Below are 23,273 nucleotides of genomic sequence, written 5' to 3'. Positions count from 1 at the left end.
ATCACCCATGTCCTCGCTCCTTGTCCTCCAGTTCCGGATGATCTCATCTTCTGAGTCGTCCATGGTACCGTCCTGGAGGAGGTCCATCATGGCCTCTGTGCCCTTCAGCTGGCCATGCTGCTCCTCCTGCCTGTGCTTCTGTCTCCTGGAGGAGGGAATCTCATCCAAACTGGCTGGCAGGATGTGGATGGGAGAGCCCAGTTTGATTAAGATTTGCCTTCACTGGAAGTAAGGGGCCTAGATTAAACCATGAAAAACAGCCCCAGACCATTATTCCTCCAAACTTTACAGTTGGCACTATATATTGTTTCAGGTAGTGTTCTCCTGGCATCCGCCAAATCCCGCTTCATCCGTTGAACTGCTAGATGGTGAAGCGTGATTCATCATTTCAGAGAACGGGTTTCCACTGCTCCACTGCTCAAAGTCTTATCATTCAAAATACATCGAGTCATCTTATTTCACAGCATTTCCCTCGCTCAGACAATAAAAAAATAGTAAAAGTTGCCCAATTACGGGGCGGGATAACTTCTTGTCACGCAGTGCTCAAGTTCAGATCGGTTGTCAGTCAAAACCCATACAGAGCTCTGACATCATGTATAGCATGTTGCTGTACATCCACTACATTCCAATTTAGGAGCCATTTTCAACCAGTATGTATACTGGTACGAATGTAAAGGGATAACATTGTGTAAGTGCATGCCATGCACTATAGCTAATTCTTATTGCAATGCATTCCAAGGTTGGGGCTTGAGGGTCAGGGGATCATAAAGGTCAGGCGGGTTTGATTCAGGACCTGTACTAGCAGTATTTCTCTGTACTCGGCCACTCTGGTCTGGTTTTGCGCACGTTTTAGGTTGTCTGTTTGTCTCGGCTAGATCTGTTCATCAGGAGGAGTTCTCACGTTAATAGTCTCCATGCTGTGGATGGTAGTCTTGGCTGAGGACAGCTGATCTGTCAGGGCTGTGATGCGCTGGTTCAGATGCTCACGCTCCCCGTCCATACTCTGAGCCTGTCAAACCACACACATAACATAAGACACACATAAACATGACAAAAAATTGTAATACCATATCCAAGATATGTAAACAATGTACTTCTATCAACTTCAAAAAAATCAAATGAGCCATCTGCTGGTGCCTCACCACTGAATGAAGCTTCCGCTCCAAGAGATTATTGGTCTGTTGAGTGTAGGAGTAGTTATCCCTCAGTCTGAAATGACAGAGAGAGAGAAAGAGAGGAAGAGAGAGAGAGGGAGACAGAGAGAGAGAGAGAGAGAGAGCAAGAGAGAGCGAGAGAGAGCGGGAGAGGGAGAGGGAGAGGGAGAGAGAGAGAGAAGGATTGTCAGAGTTACAGTAATAACACTATCTAAGCTTGTCAATGTCATGCATATCAACTCAAAATTAATGGCAAATAAAAGAACACTGTAACTGCCACACTAATTTTCCTCCCTGAACCCCCTTTTAATTTTGAGGTACAATAAATATCCCAATGACTTATAACTCCTCCCCCGACCTTTTGAATTTGTCCAGGAGGCTACTCAGCTCCACACGTGTGTTCTGTAGTTCTGACTCAAGGAGCTGGTGACTGCTCTTAAACTCAGTCCCCATGCACTCCATTCGCACGGCAGTCTGGAGCAAACTGTGGTGCAGATCCTCATTTTGCTCCTGAAGCATCCTGAAGGGAGTAAGAGAGAGGAGAGCGGAGGGGTTAGTGCTCAGTTAGATCACCATTTGTTTCTTAATGAAACATTCATTCATTTGTTAAACAACAATAATATGGAACATGTGACAAAAACTTTTATTTTACATTCCCAATTTTAATTATTCCCCAGATAAGCAACAAGACAGAGATCAAATGAAACATAAAATCAAACTCACATTATTCGATCAACCTCGGATCCTTCCTATATGGGAAGGACAAAGCCAAAATGGATTTTTACAGTAGTCAACAACGTGCATTTCATAAATAGAAATGGATTTTGAAGCCTCCAGTTAATAGACATTGATAACCAATAGTGACACGTTGTGTGGTCATTTTGATTTTTCATCCATGATTATGTAGGTAGGTGCCTGCATGTTTAATGCCACAATCAATGGGAAGCAAATGAATGGAACATTCTTACATAATTAAGAATGTAAAACACGTGCAACGGTACAAATGGGTCAATAAATATACCGTGCACAGTAGATAATGCATGACATAACTAGCAATTAGTAATAAACCCAACCCCAGGAGCAGTCATACTTTATGCAGAGAGGCAGTTGAGCCGCTGTAGGCTGTCTGCTGCTCATCCTGATTGGTGGGGCTGGTGGTATTCCTGGAAGACTTGCTGGAATGGGACAATGACTCCAGCTCTGCAGCTGACACACTGACAGGAGAGTTCTCCTTAGAAGGGCTTGATGGGCTGTGGTGATCGTCATGGTGATGATGGTGGTGGTGTGTGTCTGCAGGTGAGGAGGGATGGTGGCGAGATTCAGAATGGGAAGGTTGGTGGTGATGGGATTCATGGTGGGAAGGATGGTGGTGATGATGAGGTTCTAGGTTGCTAGGACTGTGATGGGGTTCAGAATGGGAGTGTGGATGGTGAGATTCTGAATGAGAGGGGTGGTGGTGATGTTGAGAATCTTGGTGGGAACTATGGTGGTGATGGAGAGATTCTGGATGGGAGCCATGGTGATGGAGATATTCTGGATGGGAGCTGTGGAGATGGAGAGAATCTGGATGGGAGCCATGGTGATGGAGAGATTGTGAATGGGAGCTATCGTCATGGAGAGATTGTGAATGGGAGCTATCATCATGGAGAGATTCTGGATGGGAGCCATGGTGATCATGAGATTCTGGATGGGAGCCATGGTGGTGGCAAGATTCTGGATGGGAGCCATGGTGATGGATAGATTCTGGATGGGAGCCATGGTGATGGAGAGATTCTGGATGGGAGCGGTGGTGATCGTGGGATTCAGGGTGGGACAGATGATGGTGGTGGTGCAATTCTGGATGGGAGCCATGGCGACGGTGAGAATCTGGGTGGAGAGGATGGTGGTGGTGTCCATGGTGATGGGGATGAGTTGGGCTGTGGTGGTCTCCATGGTGATGAGGATGAGTTGGGCTGTGGTGATGTCCATGGTGATCGGAATGACTCGGACTGAGGTGATCTCCCTGTTGATGGGGATGTGTTGGACTGTGATGGTCTCCATGGTGACGGGGTTGGCTTGGGCTTTGGTGGTCTCCATGGTGATGAGAATAAGTTGGGCTGTGGTGGTCTCCATCGGTATGAGTTTGGGTGTAGCTGTCTCCATGGGGATGGGTTGGGCTGTGTTGGTCTCCATGGTAATGGGGATGAGTTGGGCTGTGGTGGTGTCCATGGTGATGGGGATGACTGGGAGTGTGGAGTACTCCATGGTGATGTAGGTGGCTTGGGCTGTGGTTGTCTCCATGAGGATGAGTTTGGCTGTGGTTGTCTCCATGGGGATGAGTTTGGCTGTGGTGGCTTCCATGGTGATGGGTTGGGCTGTGGTGGTCTCCATGGTGGTGGGGATGAGTTGGGCTGTGGTGGTCTCCATGGTGATGGGAATGGCATGGGCTGTGGTGTTCTCTATGAGGATGAGTTTGGCTGTGGTGGTCTTCATGGGGGTGGGGATGAGTTGGGCTGTGGTGGTCTCCATGGTGATGGGGTTTTCTTGGGCTGTGGTGTTCTCCATGAGGATGAGTTTGGCTGTGGTTGTCTTCATGGGGATGGGGATGAGTTGGGCTGTGGTGGTCTCCATGGTGATGGGTTGGGCTGTGATGTTCTCCATGACAATGGGGATGGCTTGGGCTGTGGTAGTCTCCATGATGATGGGGATGGCTTGGGCTGTGGAGGTCTCCATGTTGATGGCGGTTTCTTGGGCTGTGGTGTTCTCCATGACAAGTGGGGATGGTCTTCATGGGGATGGGGATGCGTGGGTAGTCTCCATGATGATGGGGATGGCTTGGGCTGTGGAGGTCTCCATGTTGATGGCGGTTTCTTGGGCTGTGGTGTTCTCCATGAGGATGAGTTTGGCTGTGGTGGTCTTCATGGGGATGGGGATGCGTTGGGCTGTGGTGGTCTCCATGACGATGAGGATGGCTTGGGCTGTGGAGGTCTCCATGTTGATGGCGGTTTCTTGGGCTGTGGTGTTCTCCATGAGGATGAGTTTGGCTGTGGTGGTCTTCATGGGGATGGGGATGCGTTGGGCTGTGGTGGTCTCCATGGTGATTGGTTGGGCTGTGATGTTCTACATGATGATGGGGATGGCTTGGGCTGTGGTGGTCTCCATGGTGATGAGATGGACTGTGAAGTCCGTGATGGTGAAATGGAGAATGGGAGCGATGCTGGTGATGATGGTGGTGTGGTGTTGAATGACAGGAGGGATGTCTTGATGAGGAGGGGCTATTATCTGGGCTAGTGCTGTCATCGGTGTGGCTGCTGGGACTGTGGTGTATGTCTCTTGCAGGCTGATGGTGTTGGTGGTCCTGGTGTTTGCCGAGATGGGAGCGAGAGTGCTTGCTGGAATGAGAGTGCTTGCTGGAGCGGAACTGCCTGCGGATATGGGAGTGAACACTGAAGGTCGTAGAGCTTGCACTGCCAGGCCGACTACTCTTTTGTCTTTGCCTCTCCTCCCCTCTGTGTTCCACCTTGGGGGACCTCAGGGAGGCTTGTCCGGGGCTGCTGGGCCTGTGAGCAGCTGTGACCCCAAGGGAGGTGAGTCTGTACGGGCTGAACACCTGCCTGGTGATCTCGTTCAAAAAGGCAGAGAACTTCAATTTTTCCTGCACTAAATTCTTCTTGGCTACCTGCTCTCTTTTCTCCAACTCCTTGTCTACAATGGTATCTGCATCTCCATCCCTGTCCTTACAATGGGACAGTGCCTCCATTGACTTTGCCTTGCGAAATTTGCCAGCCATTCTTGCCCCTTTAGAACTCTCCTGCTTCTTCAGGATGACATTGGCAGGGGTCTGATGAGAGGACATTGCTTTCTTTTTCTTTTTTTCTTTCAAGCTCTTTTCCTGTCTTGGGAGGTGGCCTTCATCATCAATCAAAGGAGATGTGTCATCTTCCTCATCTTCCTCCTCGTCATAGGCCTTCCGCCCCCTGTAGATGTCAGTGCAGGACTGTGAGTACTTGGGCTTCTGCAGTGGATGTTTGTTATCCTTCACGGACTCATTAATACTAGTCTGAGAGGACCAGGTGGAGGAAGAGCCAGAGGATGACGAGGAGGAAGAAGAGGATGATGTTGAGGAAGAGGAGGAAGAGGATGAAGATGATGATGAGGAACCAGAGGAACTGGATGAGGTGGCTGCAACCTGAGGGTGGGAGGTCCCATCTGTAGCATGGTGATGGTGATGATGAGGATGGTCAGGGGAAGAGGGATGAGATTTCTCATTGTGGTGGTGAGGGTGATTGTTGTGGCCATGGTGATGGTGGTGGACAATACTGCCCTCTGATGTTGAATGGTTGCTATTGCAAGAGGAGATAACAATGACAGATTTGAGCAGTATTTCACTGAGGCAGAGACCATACTCTTAGGCTGAGTTACACGCTTTACTATAATGCAGCGTTGGTAAATTAACCAGGACAAGATCATGTTGTCACATCTGCATAATACTGATCAAAATATGTACAATTTCCAAAATGTTGAATACCAAAACAAGGAATTATAGTTCCATCCAGACAACATTTCAGAACTTAGTTAACTAATAAAGTAATGTAATCAAACATACCCATGATCATTCTGATCTTCTGACCAATCTGTCTTTTGCTGGTGATGATGAGGATGGTGATGCTGATCATGGTTGTGGTGGTGGCGGGGATGGTGTTTGTGGTGATACGTTTTTTGGTCAGCCATCTTGCCATGCTTGGGGTCCCTCTCCTGATGCTCATGGAGGTGGGGCTTGCCGTGCCTGTGGCCCCTGGTCCCCTGTTTAAGCTGCACAGGAGTGAAGTACTTCTCCATCACCTGCTGCTTCTCCCTCCACTGCTTCCGTGTGGTAGTCCTGGGTGCAGGAACAATCTGTTCCTCTGCTTGCTGTGCAGTCTGCAAGTCTTTGAACTATTCCTCTCCCTGTGTAATGGGTGTATTTCCTTGATTATTTCTGATGATTCAAAAATATTTTCTGGACCAGAAATCAACTGTTTGGAAAAATGCCATTTAATCATAGCGAAGTTAGGACATTACTACATGTGAGCTAATTCAAACTGAGCACATTCATAAGTGCACAATAGTTATGCTGACTTCAAACAGGCCATTTAACACATTATCTTGCATCAAGTACAACTATTTTTTATTACAAAACCTAATAACATGTTGAGTTATTATTGAAATATTTTAAGAGGTCAACACAAATACAAAAACATATCAGCAAATACAATCAATCTCAAATCCGTCAGACTTACCTAAAAAAATGGTTTGAAAATATTTCGATGTGCCATTAATTCAAGAATCCTTATCAGGATTAATGAACTTGATCTTATTTATGAATTCAGATATTATCCTAAACCACATAAGCAGTGGGTGCCAGCACATACTCTGTCAGAGAACCCACAAGAATGACACAGGCTGAGATGCTCATTGATGTTTTGTACTAGGATTCTGCTGGCACTCTCCATCTGATGAAACCATTTTCCAATTGCGCTGGAGCGTGCATGAAACACACCACACAGAAACATCAATACATTCTCTGCACCCACCCACAAGCCCCAAGCTATTTCAGAACACATGTGGAAGCTACTTAATAATAGACAAAACATGGAAACTTTTCCTATTTCTGTGATGCATAATAAAGTAAAGCATTGGTCAGCTAGTCTATTCAAGTGACATGGTATGGGCAATGTTACATTTTAAAACATTTGTCATTTGTGCAACATTCTTGGGGGTTGTAGTTTATTCACAAACTCAATTATTATATTTAAGAACTCATTGTTTATGTTAAGCTTAAACTGAAACTAAAAATATCTCTGAATTTGATCAAATAATGTTGCCCTTTAAGTTATCTATGAATACAATGAAACTGTGTGGACTTCAGTGTTTAGGAGATTGCCTGGTTAATGCCCAGCTTGCTATTGACCTACCTGCACCTACTGTGTCACTGCAATATCCACCATGATATGGACCAATAAAATTGGATTTGACTTGCAATGGTCCATGATAACTAAAAAGGAACGGCATTGAGAATTCCATTTAATTCCAATGGCATGACACAAGCAACCACATACCAAGAAACACTATTATTTGCAATGAATGATCATATCTTAATCCCATATCACCACACCCTGACAGTTAAGTACAGAGGTACACATAAAAACTGCTTCTGGGATGTTTGACACCAGTAATATAGGCAATAATTTGTCTCCGGACTGTCTATCTCTGAGGTTAGAGCCATACAATACTAGCGTCTGTAGTTGTCCATCGCCCGCAGCCCCTTTCCCTGAATTGATTATCAATTGTGTGATACAGCACAGCCCTCCACTCGCAATCAATGGCAGCACTGCACTGATGTGACCCTCCAGCAAAGAGAATGGAAGGTCAAAGCAGTGTGGGGCTGAAACCCAGCCCACAGGTTATATAACTCACAAATCAACTGTTTTCTCCTTCAATTCTAAAGGACAATGTTATTTAGGAGACCTAGAACATTGATACTCACTATAAACAAAAAAATGTAATAACAAAATTTAAAAAAAATCACTGGCCTGGTAAAATGTTACTTCAAAAAGTATCTTTAAAAGATAAAAATGAATGACTATAATGAAAGCATTATGTAGCACAGTTGTTATCACAAATGCATAGATCAAAGGAAAAAATTAACTGTTTCATACGGTAATTATTCGAACTGGAAGAGTTACACAGAATAACAAACTATTTATTATATTCATGATAACGGAACAATTCTAAAAAGCAACATGACTTCTTACAGAAAAACTAAACAAAGCAAAGAGATCAACCATATGATAGACTTGAGTCAGTAACAGACATGGTCAGCCAATAAGAACACGTTTCCAATTGATATGGAGTGGTGATCAGATAAAAGTCTTAAATCACTAACATCTAAACTATCATCGATGAGTGGAATAAAGAAACTAATTACATGTACACTAATACAAAAGACAATAACAGTGATGGAAGAAGCCACAATGAGAATGTGAGCGCAACCTCCAGGGAACAAAATGTGATAGGTGCTTTGTAAATCATTCTTATAGGTTAAAACACACCTGTAATCCAACAATGATTGAGCAAATCATTTAAAATATAAAGGTTGCTCATCAACACAATATGATGTCCCAGTGACCTAATGAAGTTGTAATTTCAAAAAACAAATAACTATTAACATATCAAAGTGACAGGAACATCCTTGAAGCTAGAATTCTTTCTTGAGATACATTGTTGATGATACCAATCTGACATTTCCAACTGAATTTTTTTGTTTGTATTAAAAAAATATATATAAAAAAAAAAAAAAAATCAACAAATTAAATTAATCCTGTTGGTTTCCCATAGGTGGCATATTCATTCAAATAAAAATTGAACTCTTCTTCACTGTCTTTGTAATTCAATAATGAAATTAAAAACATTAACGTTCTCCAGTATTGGCAACCAGTCTTTCAAGTCAAATGTCAAAGTCTTTGTAGATGACCCCTGAGTTTATTCCACCAACAATTCAAATCCTTCTGCCTCTTCAAACTCCGCATTCATCTTTGCCGCAAGGTCATCCAGCTCTGCCAGCTGGTTAGGAAGGAAATTGAAAAGTAGATCAACAAAGGTACAAATGCTATAACTTCTTCCACATCTCCATCTTGAAAATAGTGGTAAGCGCTGGTTTTCACATCTTGTTAATTAAGTGGTAAAGTACACTGTAGTCTACTATAGTTTAGTTGTCAACAGTGACATATGTCCTCACTTACTTTTATTTGAGGAACCTTCTTCCTCCTCCTCTTCTCCTTTACCACAGCGACACCAGGGATATTGAAATCTGGCTCTGGAGCAACACTGTTGTCCCCTACCAGCAGGGTGAAGGAGCTGACTCCACAGAGAGACCTGGAGGCTTCAGGGCCCACCCTGAACTTCTCAACCTTGCGGAGAACCTGAGGTGTCTGAAGCTTCTCAAATCCAAACCGGGTCTCCCGACGCTGAGGAGATGAGGAGTACATGGCCTGGTGACTTTCAAATGAAGGGTCCCCTAGGCTTAGGCGGGTATCAGACCTCCGCACCTTTTGTGACCATGCTGAGTCTTCTGGGTTTGCTGCAGCCTGTGGACAGGGTGGTGAGGGGGCCAAGATCGGGGAGAGCATGGTGGCTTTGGGTGTAGGGACCTGGGCAGGTCCTGGGGTATAGATTTGGGACTTCTTAGGACTGCCTTCAATCAATCTTTGTTCATTTTCTGTGTGGTCCTCAGAGGGGACCTGAAACAAAATCAATTGTGCACATATGACTGGGCTAATATGAAATAGCAGAAGGACCAAACATTTAAAAAACAATGCAGCTTATTATGGAAACCGATTTGCTGTGTTCTTTCAACTCACATTGACTTGTGTTTTCTTGGGTGCAATCTTCCTCACAGTGATGTGGCGTTTTACGGCATCTGTAGGAGCCTGTGGATTACAGTAACATAATTCGACAAAATACTGAAATGACTGAAGATGTTTGCAGGATGCAGTTTGACTATCTCAATAGGTAAATTGAAATGTTACTAGTTCTGAAAGACTGGTGGTGTTTAGTTCTATCTGCTGACAAAGTTACTACTCACAGAGTTGGGGACATTATCATTTGGAGAGGTCAACCGCATTGACCTCCTTCGTGGCTGGAAGGTAGAATCTGGTATGATAAGACAAAGAATGGCCCAACCATAAACAACGTTACCTAACTGGCAACTTTACAATGGTGTGTGATCTTTGTAGCCAGTAGCAACATGACTTGACAGGTAAAGACCCTTGACTGCTAAAGTTGAAGTGACAGTTGTTTTTAGTCTACTGTCAAGATAAGTCCATGTCCAAAGCCATCTGTTGTGAAGATCCAGCTGTATGCTTTAATATGTAAAGACATAGACATGATTGTGTCCCACTTGTTGTTGATTCTTCACAAAAAAATACAGTTTTATATCTTTATGTTTGAAGCCTGAAATGTGGCAAAAGGTCGCAAAGTTCAAGGGGGCCGAATACTTTCGCAAGGCACTGTACGTAGATCATCCATTCACCTTCTCTGAGTCTTCCAAAGACACGGCAGTTGGAACCAAAAATCTCAAATTTGGACTCAGACCAAAAGGACAGATTTCCACCGGTCTAATGTCCATTGCTCATGTTTCTTGGCCCAAGCAAGTATCTTCAACCATGAAGGCCTGATTCACGCAGCCTCTGCTTTACAGTTGATGTTGAGATGTGTCTGTTACTTGAACTCTGAAGCATCTATTCGGGCTGCAATAACTCTAATGAACTTATCCTCTGCAGCGGAGGTAACTCTGGGTCTTCCTTTCCAGTGGAGGTACTGATGAGAGCCAGTTTCATCATAGTGCTTGATGGTTTCTGCGACTGCACTTGAAGAAACCTTTAAAGTTCTTGACATTTTCCACATTGACTGGCCTTCATGTCTTAATGTAATGATGGACTGTAACCTAGTGGTTAGAAAGGTTGCAAGATTGAATCCCCGAGCTGACAAGGTAAAAAAAATCTGTCGTTCTGCCCCTGAACAAGGCAGTTAACCCACTGTTCCTAAGCCGTCATTGAAAATAAGAATTTGTTCTTAACTGACTTGCCTAGTTAAATAAAGGTTAAAAAAAAATCTATACAAATAGGGCTATCTTCTGTATACCACCCCTACCGTGTCACAACACAACTGATTAAATCATACGAATTAAGGAAATAAATTCCACAAATTCACTTTTAACAAGGCACACCTGTTAATTGAAATGCATTCCAGGTGACTGCCTCATGAAGCTGGTTAAAAGGATGCCAAGTGTGCAAAGCTGTCAAGAATCCCGAGGCACATTTTCGGATATAGCGGGTGTGAAATAAAGAACAAAATAACATAAATACTGACCAGCCAAAACGGGTTGTGGTGTCTCGTTGGTCATCCTTGCCGCCTATCCAGCTTGATTTACCAATATAAAATCAGTAGCTAACAAGCTAGCTTACGAAATGAGAAAAAACAATTGTATAGTTAACAAAAATATAAAAAGCTAACTAGGCCCCTAATAACTAATGCAAAACTGATGTAATGCAATATTGCGAGTGGATAACTTGCTAGCTAGATAACTACTGTAGTAGTTCACTTTGCTTGATCTCCCTAGCTGACGTCCTACTCGTTTCAAAATTGCCCGCCTGGAAGTACCGAAGTGCTAGATTGCCACTTCCTGTCCGTTGTTTACGTCTACAACCATTTACTTCAGTACTGCAATAAACTACTCCAGAATAGTAGGCGGAAACACAGGGCTAGATCAAATAAATAGATTAACACTCCAGTATACACCTTTCATTTTGTTGCAACCGCCAAATTTTTTTTTTATGAAGAAAACCTACGATAAACACAGATAGAAACATTTGCCAGAGATGTCAACGGATGTATACGTTTGAAGCATCCGGTGGGCGTTTCTACTCACTACCGAATATGGCGATGACAAGAAGCCCAGTCGGAAAGGATGGAGCGAGATGGATTCTAATTCTTTTCTCAAAACAATAATTGTATTTTCCCAAAACTAAAACCTGTTACGAACAGAGTGGACTAAGTTTTGTAGATTTGACCCTTTGCAAAGTTTTAAAAAATTGCGTTGTTTAGGAGTGCAAGGGCGAAATGAGTTAATACACACGTGCACGTCATAGAGTAGGCGAAAATATGCAGCTACGTGCTTAGAACGCGCCAATATTATTATTATGAACAAAACAAATACAACAATAGAAATATACAAACAAAGAGTACATCACCTAACAGACAGGAGTATTACATATCGAGATACATTTTCAATTTGTCAAAACGTTTTATGGTACGTAACGTTATTGCTTTTTTGTTTTCACACTTATTGATAATTTCTAAATAATACTTAAATTCTATCTTAAACAATGTGAAGAGGGGGTTGTTCTCCACCCATTTCTTAAAAATAAAAAAAATGACGATAAAATCTGATCGTTGATCTGCTCTCGCCAAACCAATTTGAACCTGACAACCTCTATTAAAAACTGCACAAACTAATATTTTTTATTATTTTTATTTTTTATTAATATCAAATCAATACATAAAGCATATAAGGGAACACAAGCATACATAGATTACAAACAATAGACAAATCGAGCTAGGGGGTACAATATCACATTACAATTACACAATGACCTTAAGGGACATGCATATACTTACAATTCTAACAGCTTTTTTGTTAATAGAGCATTTAACCGTCTTAAAATACAGCACAAACTAATCTTGGACCAGCTGTGCCGTGCTCACGTGATATCATTATTCTGCGACTCTACCGGAAGAGACGTGGCAAAATGTCAGCATCTGAAAACGTTCACATTTTCTAGATTTAGCTGACCAAATTGGTAGAGCGGAGCATCAGTATTTTTACAACCCTTCCTTCATACGAAAAAGCATCAAGGAGAAAGTTTGTGTAACAGGTAAGGTTGAGATAATTTATAATTAAGGCCACCCGAAACAAATATGATGCTAGTGAACTAGCGATATCTATCAATACACGAAAGCAGTGTCTTACACACCCATATGTAATCATCAAACTTAATTTGATCCATGAGTAGATTTGACTGGGATATCATAACATTGCTTAGATAATACCCATAACTATGATGTTGTTGCTGAAGCTTGTTTTGGTGGTCACTTGTGTCTGAATCTGTGTGTACAGTACTACAGGCAGACCATGGGTCTGTGCAAGTGTCCTAAGAGGAAGGTGACCAACCTGTTCTGCTTTGAACATCGGGTGAATGTTTGTGAGCATTGCCTGGTCTCCAACCACAACAAGGTCAGTGGATGGACTGCTCTGAATATTAATGTAATGTGAAATGGAAATATAGGTCGTTAACAATAAAACGTCACAATATGGTGCAGCGCGTTCGATTTGGCTGCTGGGGGGGAAAGGAGACTTCAAACTCTGCTAAAACCATTGAGAACTACGTCCCGTTTTCAATGAATTGTTAAACAACTATTTGTCTTTCATATCACCTCTTGAAGAGCATAATCAGAACTACACATTTCCGATTATTCCACGTGCAACTATCATCAGAGTAATGCAGCAAGTAACTGCATTCGTTTCATGATCAGTAAACATCAATTATCATGTAATTTCAGATATGTGAGGGTAGCCAATCCGATTGGCATGTAGCTAGCTAACCCTTGATCATGACTCGCCGTTCCATTACATTACACATTGGACGAAGGTGTCTTCTGTACCGGGGAATGTTGTTAAGATCCTCAACACTCGTTCTGAACATTACAATGTATCGCTTGCGGTACAGTTTTGGAAGCATAAGGAACTTATCTATCATATCAGCGAGAAATAATGTAATTTAAAAATATATATATATATCAAAAATACCTTTTTTATAGGGTTAGTGTTCCCACATGGCCTTAATGCCATGTTACAGCGCATGTTTACGGAAGTTGGAGGGACCACATGTGCTACCTAGCATACTCCGAACACCTGTGTGTAACCGAGGAATGCCACCAGAAACGTTTTGTCACTGAAAATGTTGTTGTCTGCAACTCTGATAAAGCCTGTTAAAACAGTGTACAGTAAGTATATATTTTGCATTTGTGAAATTATTTTGATGTGACATGAAAGTAAAGTGCTTTATGTTTCTAGAACCTTATCGCAATTGAGAATCGATTCACTTGTTGATTGAGTTTGTGGTTGCCTCTGGAAATAACATATACTATCCATGGACCTTAAGGAGAAACGATAGGCTTCTTAAGAGTATATCTTGGGCTAGCTAGCTAAACAAACGTGTCATTTAGCTCGCTTCATCAGAGATTGTCCTTTTGGAAATGGCTTGACATCAGCAAGTCCTCGTCCTGGTAAAGTTGTCAGTCGGACTTCTGTCATCACCACTATAGATGGCAAGAAAATCAAACAATATTTTGATATAAGTTAGCCATCTAATTTATCCCCTGAAAGTTAGTTTATATTGACGTGATATGTTATTTGCTAGCTAGTTAATTTGACGTGATCCATCAATCAATGTAGCCTATCATGTCTGTCAGCAGCAAAAAGTACATTAGCTAGGTCTAATTACCACTAGCAATGTTTAGCCAACTGTACAAAGTTCATACTGGTAGCTTGCAAAGTAAATATTATCAGTTAACTGTACATAGGGAAATGCCCCTTCTGCTACTTGACAGGCAGAGCCCTCAAAGGATGGGAAATTAACCTAAAAGAAACACTCATACTTGTCAGGAACAGTTCACTTTTAATTTATATCACTCAAATTTCCAATTCATGGTGGCCAATATTGAGAGAGATCTTGAGGCTACCCTCACATATTTGAAATTACATGTTAAAATTGTTTACTGAAAAGCATGCAGTTACTTGCTGTATAACTCTGATCGCGCTACATGTACGCAGTTGTTTTGCATGTAATAATCTGACATTTGTAGTTCTGATTATACTCTTCAAGAGGTGATGATATTATGACCAAACAGTTAATATTTATTTAACAATCCCTTGAAAACCGCATTGTGTTGGAGGTACGGGCCAAAGCTGCCAGCAGGCAGAACCATGTGCAAACCGTCATACTGAAGGTCAGACTGGTAACAGTTCTTTGTGGATATATTGTGGATTACCTCCAACATAAGGACACAATCATTGCCAACGAGTAAAGTAAGTCCAGAAGTGTGTTACACATTCTGACTTTGTAATGGGACTATTTGGAAATGTTGAGCTAGAGACGAGAGTGTAAGTCTTCCACTCTCGGATTCTAAAAGGGACTAATAGTAGCTGTCTTTGCCACTAAACTATGAAGTATTTTCTCTCCATTCTGATTACCAGTGTATAGTGCAGTCCTACCTCCAGTGGCTTCAGGATAGTGATTACAGCCCTAACTGTCGACTGTGTAATAACCCACTGATCTCCCAGGATACTGTCAGATTGGTCTGCTATGGTAAGATTGTCAACATCTTCGATTTGTTATCCTTTGTGCTCTTATTGAATTTGGTATAGTCGTGTTCTTTTTTGAGAGTAACTCTCCATATTATTATTGTTGTTGCTTGATATTACTGCTCTGTGGAATTTGCACAAACTCACCTGGATCATTGCCCTTTCTCTCTATCCAAGATGTATTCCACTGGGCCTGTCTTCATGACCTGGCAGCCCGGTTGCCCCTACACACTGCTCCTGCAGGATACCAGTGCCCCAGCTGCCAGGGTCCAGTGTTTCCCCCCTCCAACCTGGCCAGCCCAATAGCTGACATGCTGAGGGAACAGCTCTCCTTAGTCAACTGGGCAAGAGCTGGACTAGGCCTACCTCTGGTGAGGAATAGGGTTGGGCTGGGTCACACTAGCGGTTAGAGAAATTGAATAATGATGGTGACAGGGATATACTGGTTGAGATGCTGGGTACCGACATTAAATTGTGTATGACATTAGTGTAAAATATTTTTAAGGCTTAAAATATGTTTTAGGACTCATAAATCAAGTGTTTCTTTCAGCGAGATGGCAAGTATTCTGTGACTATTCAAATCTAACATGCACATACTCTCTCCACTGCAAGATTGATGAACCTGTAGAAGCTATTCAAGACAGCACACAGGATGTCACTGATTATGCTGACTGGTCCACATTTGATGGTGAGTCATTGTCTCTGGTTTGTTACTGCCTTGTTGGTCTGCAATATAACGGGAGCCTGTATTGCAGCTGAATCCCTGCATCATGACATAATGCTAAGCTAAATGTTCGATTTGTTTGTTCAAATCAGAAAGGTTACTGTAACATTTACCTTCTCCCCCACTGTGCTAGCCCCAGCATTGGAGACCACTGAAGCTTACCCCACCCACTCCTACACCCCCAGCCCGGCCCCTAGTCTAGTTCCACCTCCAGTACAGGAAGATCATGGAAATCTCGACAACAACGGGGGGATGGTAGCACAAGAACAACACTCTGGGGTCAACATGATCACTGCAACCTCCAGTGACACAATCACCCTACACACAGGTAAAGGACTATGAATGTTACTCTGGTTTGCAGGAACTGTACTAATCCTAAATTTGACTAACCACATAGTGTTGTCATGCCATACAGGCTAGTCCAATCCGTAGCCTCAAATCTAATCTTAGTTCATGTCATTTTTGCAAACGCATCTGATATTCTTCACGTAGATGCATGTGTATAATGTATCCTCATATTTGGTTATTCATTTGATGTTTATTTTTGCTTCCAGCATCAACCCCAAGGAAAGTCTATGACACACGGGACACTGGTCCCAGCTCTAGTTACAGCGCTGGACACAGCTCTGTGACACAGATCGACTTTGACGACGACAAGTACCGGCGACGACCAGCACTCAGCTGGTTTGCACAGATTCTCAAGTCAGTCATTTAATTATGTTACTAGTTATTTAACGTATGTGCTATTCATGTAGTTATTGCACAGCAAGTACACCTTTCTGATCAAACTACATTACATATGGACAACAGTACTTGTAATTTTTACTTAACCATTATTTAACATACTTAAATGAGAAGTTTTATTTTTACAACTAAATCTCTATTTTTATGTATATGGAATGTTATAGAAGGGTCCAATACATCTTTTTTTGTGATTTCACTTGTTTTTGATATACTTACCTCAAACAGCAATAATTTTCCTTGTTGTGTAATATGGGGGCCAAAGGCTCCGAAAACACCCAAATACATCCTTTTAGAAACAACAAAGCTCTCAGTATAGCGATGCAGGTCTTCAGATGCTGGACACATGAAACTGTGTCATTCCGAACTTTCTCCGCAACGTTTTATTCCCTTTTGTGCGACTTGAGCTGTTTCCCATATCCAGCTGTTTCCCCTATCCAGCTGTTTCCCCTATCCAGCTGTTTCATTCTCCATGTAGCCTGCTGCTACAGGTTGCTGCTACAGGTTGCTGCTACAGGTTGCTGCTACAGGTTGCTGCTACAGGTTGCTGCTACAGGTTGCTGCTACAGGTTGCTGCCAAAATAAAAGAAACACCAACATAGTGGTTTTAATAGGGTGTTGGACCACTAGAAGCCGCCAGAACAGAGTCAGTGCACCTTGGCATAGATTCTGGAAGTGTCTGGAACTTCCTGTGTGGAGTCACCCTATGTTTTCAATATACTGTACTTTGTATTCCTCATTTACTTAAGTGTTTATTTGATTCTTTATTTTTGGCAGTTACCTGTAGAGAGGGTCGCAACAAAATTGAATATAACATTGCAGATAAAGTTCGGAATGACACAATTTCATGTGTACAGCATCTAAAGACCTGCATTGCTATAGTGAGAGGTATGCCATTTCTGAAAGGATGTATTTGGGTGTTTTAGAGCATTTGTTCATGGTTTTTCTGGGCCCCCTTTATACACAACGAGGATCAGGAATTGATTTGCTGTTTGGGGTAAGTTTCTGGACTTTTCTAATAACAACATTCCATTTACATCAAAAACATAGATTTGGTTGTAAAAATAAAAAATAAACATATCCTTGTAACTTAGTTTTTATAGATCTGATTTATCAGTTACTGTCTCCAAAGGTGGAGTACCATTTCTCTAAACTCTGAAGATATAAATGAATTTGTGTTCTCAGAAACCGGACGGGTTCAAAGAGGACAGGCCTGTCCTGGAAACAGAGGGTCTTCATGCTCCTTCTGGTTGGAGTTCTGGGATTCTTTACCTTGATTATCATTATGGCTAAACTGGGCCGTGCTTCAGCTGACTCCGACCCCAACTTAGACCCCCTACTAAACCCCAACATCCGAGTGGGCAAAAACTGACCAGCACCCAACTCCATGTCCTGGTGAGTGTTGAACATGGGGCCGATCTAAGTCCATCTAAGATGGTGGGACCAGTAGAGGCAGAGAGGCACCTTCTCTCTCGGATATGAAAGAAGAGGACAGGATGATGCGTTTTTGCACTGCAAATGATAACAACCTTATACCCTTTTCCCCTCTTTGGGATAGGCAGGTGCAAATTTCCTATCTACTACTAAGAACTAATGGGCTATTTAACCTGTGTGTGTGTGAACACATTAAATGATTTACATTGCTTTTAGAGCTATATGTCAAATGTAATATATTTTGACCCACTGTACATTAAAGTAACTGTCCAGTGAAAATCTCACTAAGTTCATACTCTATTTAACTTTTACCCAAATAATGTTGTTGACTCATCCTATACTCATATTTGTGGCCAAAGCATAAATTGTAATTGTAATTTTTTAATCCAACACAAACTGAACTCAAACAGGCCGTTTATAAAATGCTGGCTATTTACTCAGAGAGGACGATGTCATCCTGAGGATGAGCTGGTCAATCAGCGCTTTACTCGCATTAATATTTTTTAAACGTAATTACCTCTTTTTTTTTTTTTTTTTTTTGGAAGGAAGGAACTATTTCACTCCTATTGTAATTAGTTCTAGATCATATTTAATATAAATCTGGGAACACTGGACAGTTACTTTAAATGAGATTGCAGTGATGGTAATAGAGGTGATGGGAAAACAGAAATACTGTTCTATTAGATATGGCACACAAATATGGCTTGTTGCAACATCTGCTAAAAACAAAGGTATTTTTGGAGTGGGCATCAATAACAGTTATTTAAGTTACTTGAGTGAGTGTGAGGTTTGTGTTGAACTGGAAGAATGATGTGTCTGACATGCACATACTGTTTTTGAATGTTGATTAAATCTTAAAGTATGTAAATATAGAAATTGAATGAATTACGGTGAATTTTGTGTTGAACTGGAATAAATCATTCGAACCGATTGTCTCCCAAATTCTGAATGCAATATAAATTGTAATCTTTGGACAAAGAAAATGTAGAACAGATAGTCTGAGGATATTAAAATTGAGTGGTTGTTAACCCAAGGGACATTGTTCATCTTGGTATAGCATTAAAATATCAGTGTTCTGAAATCCACAAGTGCCCTGTGCCCCAACCTGGTCTGAGTACTTTTCTATATGTAAATCCGAGAAACTCCATTTTTACCAAGTTATGTTTTATATGGTAAGTATTAATCTGTGGATGTCCATCACCCATTTCATGACATGTTACGAATTTGCTAAACGTATGATATGTTATGAAATCTAGCTAGGTGGCTAACATTAGCTAGGCCTGGGGTTAAGGTGAGGGTTAGATAACATGCTAAGTAGTTGTAAAGTTGCTAATTAGCTAGAATTCTAAAGTTATCCGTGATGAGATTCGAAATCGCACCCATCCACCATGACCAACCACCCTACTTTCAATTATGCCTTAAGTAATCATCTGTCTTACGTAACTATACCATACTAAACATATCATATTATTTTCAGGGTTGCGGATTTACATTCGCTATGTTACATATAGTCTATGAGACCAGGCTGTGTGCTCAGACACTATGTTTGACAGAGTGGTCTACTTTCAAAGATCCTTAACTTGCTTCTCTTGAGTTTGAAGTGTTACTAAAGGTGTCTGCGCATTGCTGTGGTTCAAATTTGGTTGTATATTTGGACATTCTTTGACCATTTTAACTTGGCATTTACAAAAACAAAAGGTGTTCGTGGGTAGGTGTGTTGCTAGGACCTCTTTTGAAATCATTGTGTTTGAGAAGTCCCATTTCATGTATTTAAATCAAATGTCAACAGTACACCAATATCAATTTGCTGTTCTTATCTTTGCACTTTTGTGAAAAATTACATACTTTAAAAAATATTTGAGGAAAAATGTCTCTTGCCTGATGCTTACTCTGCAGAAGACAGTTCTGTCATAAGAAGCTGTTTGTTTTTTTTAAACATTTATTTTGGAGTAATGTCCTTTTGATAAAGCTGACTTTATCCCTTTTGATAAAGCTGACAACCCCAATTTTTGTTTTGCTTTTCACATTTCTCAATTAAATTATACTGTTTGTAAAGACTTAACGGTTTGAAATGATCTATGAACACGTCATATTGTTACTTTTCACATCAGTTTTTAAAAGAACTGAATGGTTTGACATATCATTATCTGAGGATGGAAAGTTGCTGACTCATGCAAGTGTTGTGTTTCTTGAGGGGAATGTGATTAATTTATTGGTATCTCAGAACTGCTCTGTACAAAACAGTTAATCTGCTAATATTGTGGAATATAAAATTACTTGCTTGATATGTTTTCCAGTTTCTTGAAATACTTTATTTCTATGTGATAACTGAAATGGTCTATTCATTCCTTTTAGTAGATCAAGAGAAACTGACAGTGGTGAGTGCCTACATTTCCATACTTATTCATATTGCTCCCCTGGTGGGAATCAAACTCACAACCCAAGCATTGCAAGTGCCATGCTCTACCAACTGAGCCACATCATCACAAACCACTTGCTATCTCAATGTACTCAATTATATTGGTAATTTGTTTTTCTATTCATGGTGATGGAAAGTCTACAGGTATGAACTTAGATGACCAGGCTATGTAATACAGTAATGTACATTAAGTGGTTTGTAAGGATGGTCAATTAATTTCCATGTTATTTGAAATGTAAATGTTTGAGGACAGGGTTTTGTTCTTGCTGGATTCAATTAGAATGACAATTGCAGAGAAAGGGACAAGGCAACAACTCTTTTAATTCCAACTATTGAATCCTACAAGATACTGTTCTTAATTATTCAACTTTTTTTTGCCAAAGCAGATACGGTGAATCAATGTTTTTGCCCGCACTACAAACTTCTACATCGGTCTGCTAATACTGGTAAAGGGCCAGTGCACAACTTTTGGTGAAAAAAAATATTTTTTTGTATTAATCATTATTTTTTAAATATATATATTTTTTTAGGGGGTGATGCAGCACCCCTACTTCCCGTGGCTATGGTGCCTAGTAAAAGTCTACACACCCTTTGCAGTATTTTTTTCCTACTGATCTACACAACACTCCGCATTTTTAAAGTGAAAGAATTTTTATAGAAAACGTACAAAAAAATATAAATAAGATTGTCTTCACACCCCAACCATTACAGCTGTAAATAATTTTGAATAAGATTCTACCAACTTTGCAGAACTCTTACTGCAGCATATCCATTGTTTTTGTCAAAATTGTTCAAGTGCTGTACATTTGGTTGGGAATCATTGATGGCAGCAATATTCAAACTGCAACTAGACCACTCAAGAATGCTCAACACTTCTTGGAAAGCCATTCTGGTGTGTCTTTTGGTGGGAAAATGTGTCTAATTGTCCAACTGAAAAATAAAACTATCCCAGGGATAGGCTTTCAGAAGACTGGTGGGGTTTTTTGAGGAATGTTGACATGCGTAGATGCAGTTGTTTGCGGGGCAGCAGAATTTTTGTTGTTGCATTATGTAGTGTTTCCACTACTTCCGAATTCGCCAGACAACGTTCCACCCCATTCATTTTCAACGAGAACACACGGAGCAACGTACAGGAGGTTGTGGGAAGGTGAGCAAACTGAATAAGTTCAGCACTGCTTTACTTTATGCAAATTGCACGTGGCTGCCGTTAACCAATCAGGTGAGGAGCAGATGTTTGCTTGAAGATCTTCGGTTCATGAAACTGATTTTTCCTTGTTAAAATACAGAGACAAAATCATAAGGTCAATGGCATGGAGGAAGATTGCAGAGAATGTTGGAGTTGATGGTGGGTGAAAAGAGATTTTCACAACAGTATATGCTTGTGCTGCTAGCTACTGTAGCTATGAACATTTATTTATTTATTTAACCTTTATTTAACTAGGCAAGTCAGTTAAGAACATATTCTTATTTACGATGACGGCCTACATCAAGCAACCTAAACCTCAAAATTGTGATCAAAGGCACCGTTTATGTAAATGTGCTGACTAAGTTAAATTATGAAATCTGCCCACCAAAGGTTAGAAATCACCAGTAACACGCATTATAACATTGTAAATGATACATTAAGGGCCTCATTGCCAAATGAGCAGCTACAAAATGAGCAGCAACGCTCCTCTGGGTGTAAACTCGATTTATAAACTAAAACTGCTCCTGAGTAGAATGGACCCTTTTACTGTGACACAACGTACATACAATTGTGTACGGTGCAAAAAAATGATAGGAGTACATACACAAAAAACAGTTGGCCATTTAGGCTTGAAACAAACAAAAAAATATCTCATATAAATAATTGTAATGATTATTTCTATGATAACTAGTATACATATATCGATAATTGTGCACTATCATTTTTTTACCAGAATTTTTCATTTACGAAGTAAACAGGACAGAGTCTTATTCTGAAGGATTCCCAAAATCCAGGACCCAGAAGTACTTAGTTATTCTTGCCTGCTTTACAGTGGTGTCGGCAACTACGGAGTCAGAGCATTTGTTCCAAGACCAATGGAGTGTGATCACTGTAAAGCTTTTGGACATGTTTCAAGCGTTTTCAGAAGGGAGAAGCCGAGATGTCCAAGTTGTGGAAAAGATCATATATGTTTTAAAAGTTTTAAAAGTAATGAAAATGTGATATGTTGCAATGTGGTGGGAACCATGAAGCCAAGTTTTTAGAATGCCCAACAAGAGTGAAAGAGAATGATGTGGGCTCTCCAGAGCATTTCATATGCAGTGGCTGTTAAAAGTGTTGAGGGTTTGAATGGTGCTCCTAAAGAGTCCATGGTGGTGGATTGGGCTTCACTGAAGGCTGCATGGGTTGTGGTTCAACAGCAGGATCCAGATATGTTAAAGTTTAAGAAGGTGGGCTTTGTGGCCATAATAGCTACGGTGATTGATTTTTATTTAACCTTTATTTAACTAGGCAAATCAGTTAAGAACAAATTTTTATTTTCAATGATGGCCTAGGCCGTGGGTTAACTGCCTTGTTCAATCAAGGGCAGAACAACAGATTTGTACTTTGTCAGCCCAGGGATTTGAACTTGCAACCTTTCAGTTACTATTCCAACACTCTAACCACTAGGCTACGCTGCCTCCCCAAGGGAGGTCCAGTAAAATAGATATCATTGTGGATGCTGTGGAACGGTTCCTGGGACTGAAAGACTTCTCAGCGGAGTAGTTGCATGGAGTATTGTCACCACCCGTACACCCTCTCAAGTCATGGTGTTTTGAAGCAAGGAAGAAGTGGGAGTTTTGGCGGTTTGTGTGTTTTTTTTAATTGTTTTATTTGGGTGGATTAAGTTAGTT

General features: G+C 41.1%; 3 protein-coding genes across 3 annotated transcripts; 1 reads left to right on the top strand and 2 right to left on the bottom strand.

The window, feature by feature from the left end:
- Positions 1-2,537: 2,537 nt before the first annotated feature.
- LOC127906233 (uncharacterized) lies at positions 2,538-7,542 on the bottom strand. Its single transcript, XM_052457532.1, has 4 exons — positions 6,413-7,542; positions 5,740-6,080; positions 3,906-5,476; positions 2,538-3,850 (listed from the first exon to the last, which is right to left on the bottom strand). The coding sequence occupies exons 2-4, from the start codon at positions 5,970-5,972 to the stop codon at positions 2,538-2,540; spliced, it is 3,117 nt and encodes a 1,038-aa protein (XP_052313492.1). The 5' UTR covers positions 5,973-6,080; positions 6,413-7,542.
- A 317-nt stretch (positions 7,543-7,859) lies between these two features.
- Positions 7,860-11,537, bottom strand: LOC118390382 (sororin-like). Its single transcript, XM_035780871.2, has 5 exons — positions 11,043-11,537; positions 9,757-9,824; positions 9,533-9,601; positions 8,915-9,412; positions 7,860-8,735 (listed from the first exon to the last, which is right to left on the bottom strand). The coding sequence occupies exons 1-5, from the start codon at positions 11,074-11,076 to the stop codon at positions 8,655-8,657; spliced, it is 750 nt and encodes a 249-aa protein (XP_035636764.1). The 5' UTR covers positions 11,077-11,537; the 3' UTR covers positions 7,860-8,654.
- Positions 11,538-11,929: 392 nt separating this feature from the next.
- LOC118390381 (zinc finger protein-like 1) lies at positions 11,930-20,280 on the top strand. The gene is made up of 8 exons (XM_035780870.2): positions 11,930-12,607; positions 12,850-12,966; positions 14,989-15,100; positions 15,274-15,467; positions 15,709-15,784; positions 15,954-16,148; positions 16,375-16,522; positions 17,747-20,280. Exons 2-8 carry the CDS (start codon positions 12,865-12,867, stop codon positions 17,931-17,933), a joined length of 1,014 nt encoding a protein of 337 aa, XP_035636763.1. The 5' UTR covers positions 11,930-12,607; positions 12,850-12,864; the 3' UTR covers positions 17,934-20,280.
- The last annotated feature ends 2,993 nt before the right edge of the window (positions 20,281-23,273 follow it).

Source organism: Oncorhynchus keta, chromosome 11 (assembly GCF_023373465.1).
Source record: "Oncorhynchus keta strain PuntledgeMale-10-30-2019 chromosome 11, Oket_V2, whole genome shotgun sequence".
Classification (NCBI taxonomy): domain Eukaryota; kingdom Metazoa; phylum Chordata; class Actinopteri; order Salmoniformes; family Salmonidae; genus Oncorhynchus; species Oncorhynchus keta.
The sequence above is the reverse complement of the archived record's forward strand: the minus strand, read 5'-3'. Positions and strand labels throughout refer to the sequence as shown.

Bases quoted from the DNA above. Each gene is read 5' to 3' on its own strand.
- LOC127906233 (XM_052457532.1), bottom strand. From the start codon at position 5,972: ATGGAGAAGTACTTCACTCCTGTGCAGCTTAAACAGGGGACCAGGGGC. The intron at 5,477-5,739 runs GTATGTTTGATT...CTCTTGCAATAG, and splicing joins GAAGATCAGAATGATCATGG to CAACCATTCAACATCAGAGG. The intron at 3,851-3,905 runs GTCATGGAGAAC...AGACCTCCACAG, and splicing joins CATGAAGACCATCCCCACTT to CCCAAGCCATCCCCATCATC.
- LOC118390382 (XM_035780871.2), bottom strand. From the start codon at position 11,076: ATGACCAACGAGACACCACAACCCGTTTTGGCTG. The intron at 9,602-9,756 runs GTGAGTAGTAAC...TGTAATCCACAG, and splicing joins ATGATAATGTCCCCAACTCT to GCTCCTACAGATGCCGTAAA. The intron at 8,736-8,914 runs GTAAGTGAGGAC...CTTCCTAACCAG, and splicing joins AGAAGGTTCCTCAAATAAAA to CTGGCAGAGCTGGATGACCT.
- LOC118390381 (XM_035780870.2), top strand. From the start codon at position 12,865: ATGGGTCTGTGCAAGTGTCCTAAGAGGAAGGTGACCAACCTGTTCTGC. The intron at 15,101-15,273 runs GTAAGATTGTCA...TCTCTATCCAAG, and splicing joins TGTCAGATTGGTCTGCTATG to ATGTATTCCACTGGGCCTGT. The intron at 16,523-17,746 runs GTCAGTCATTTA...TTGTGTTCTCAG, and splicing joins TGGTTTGCACAGATTCTCAA to AAACCGGACGGGTTCAAAGA.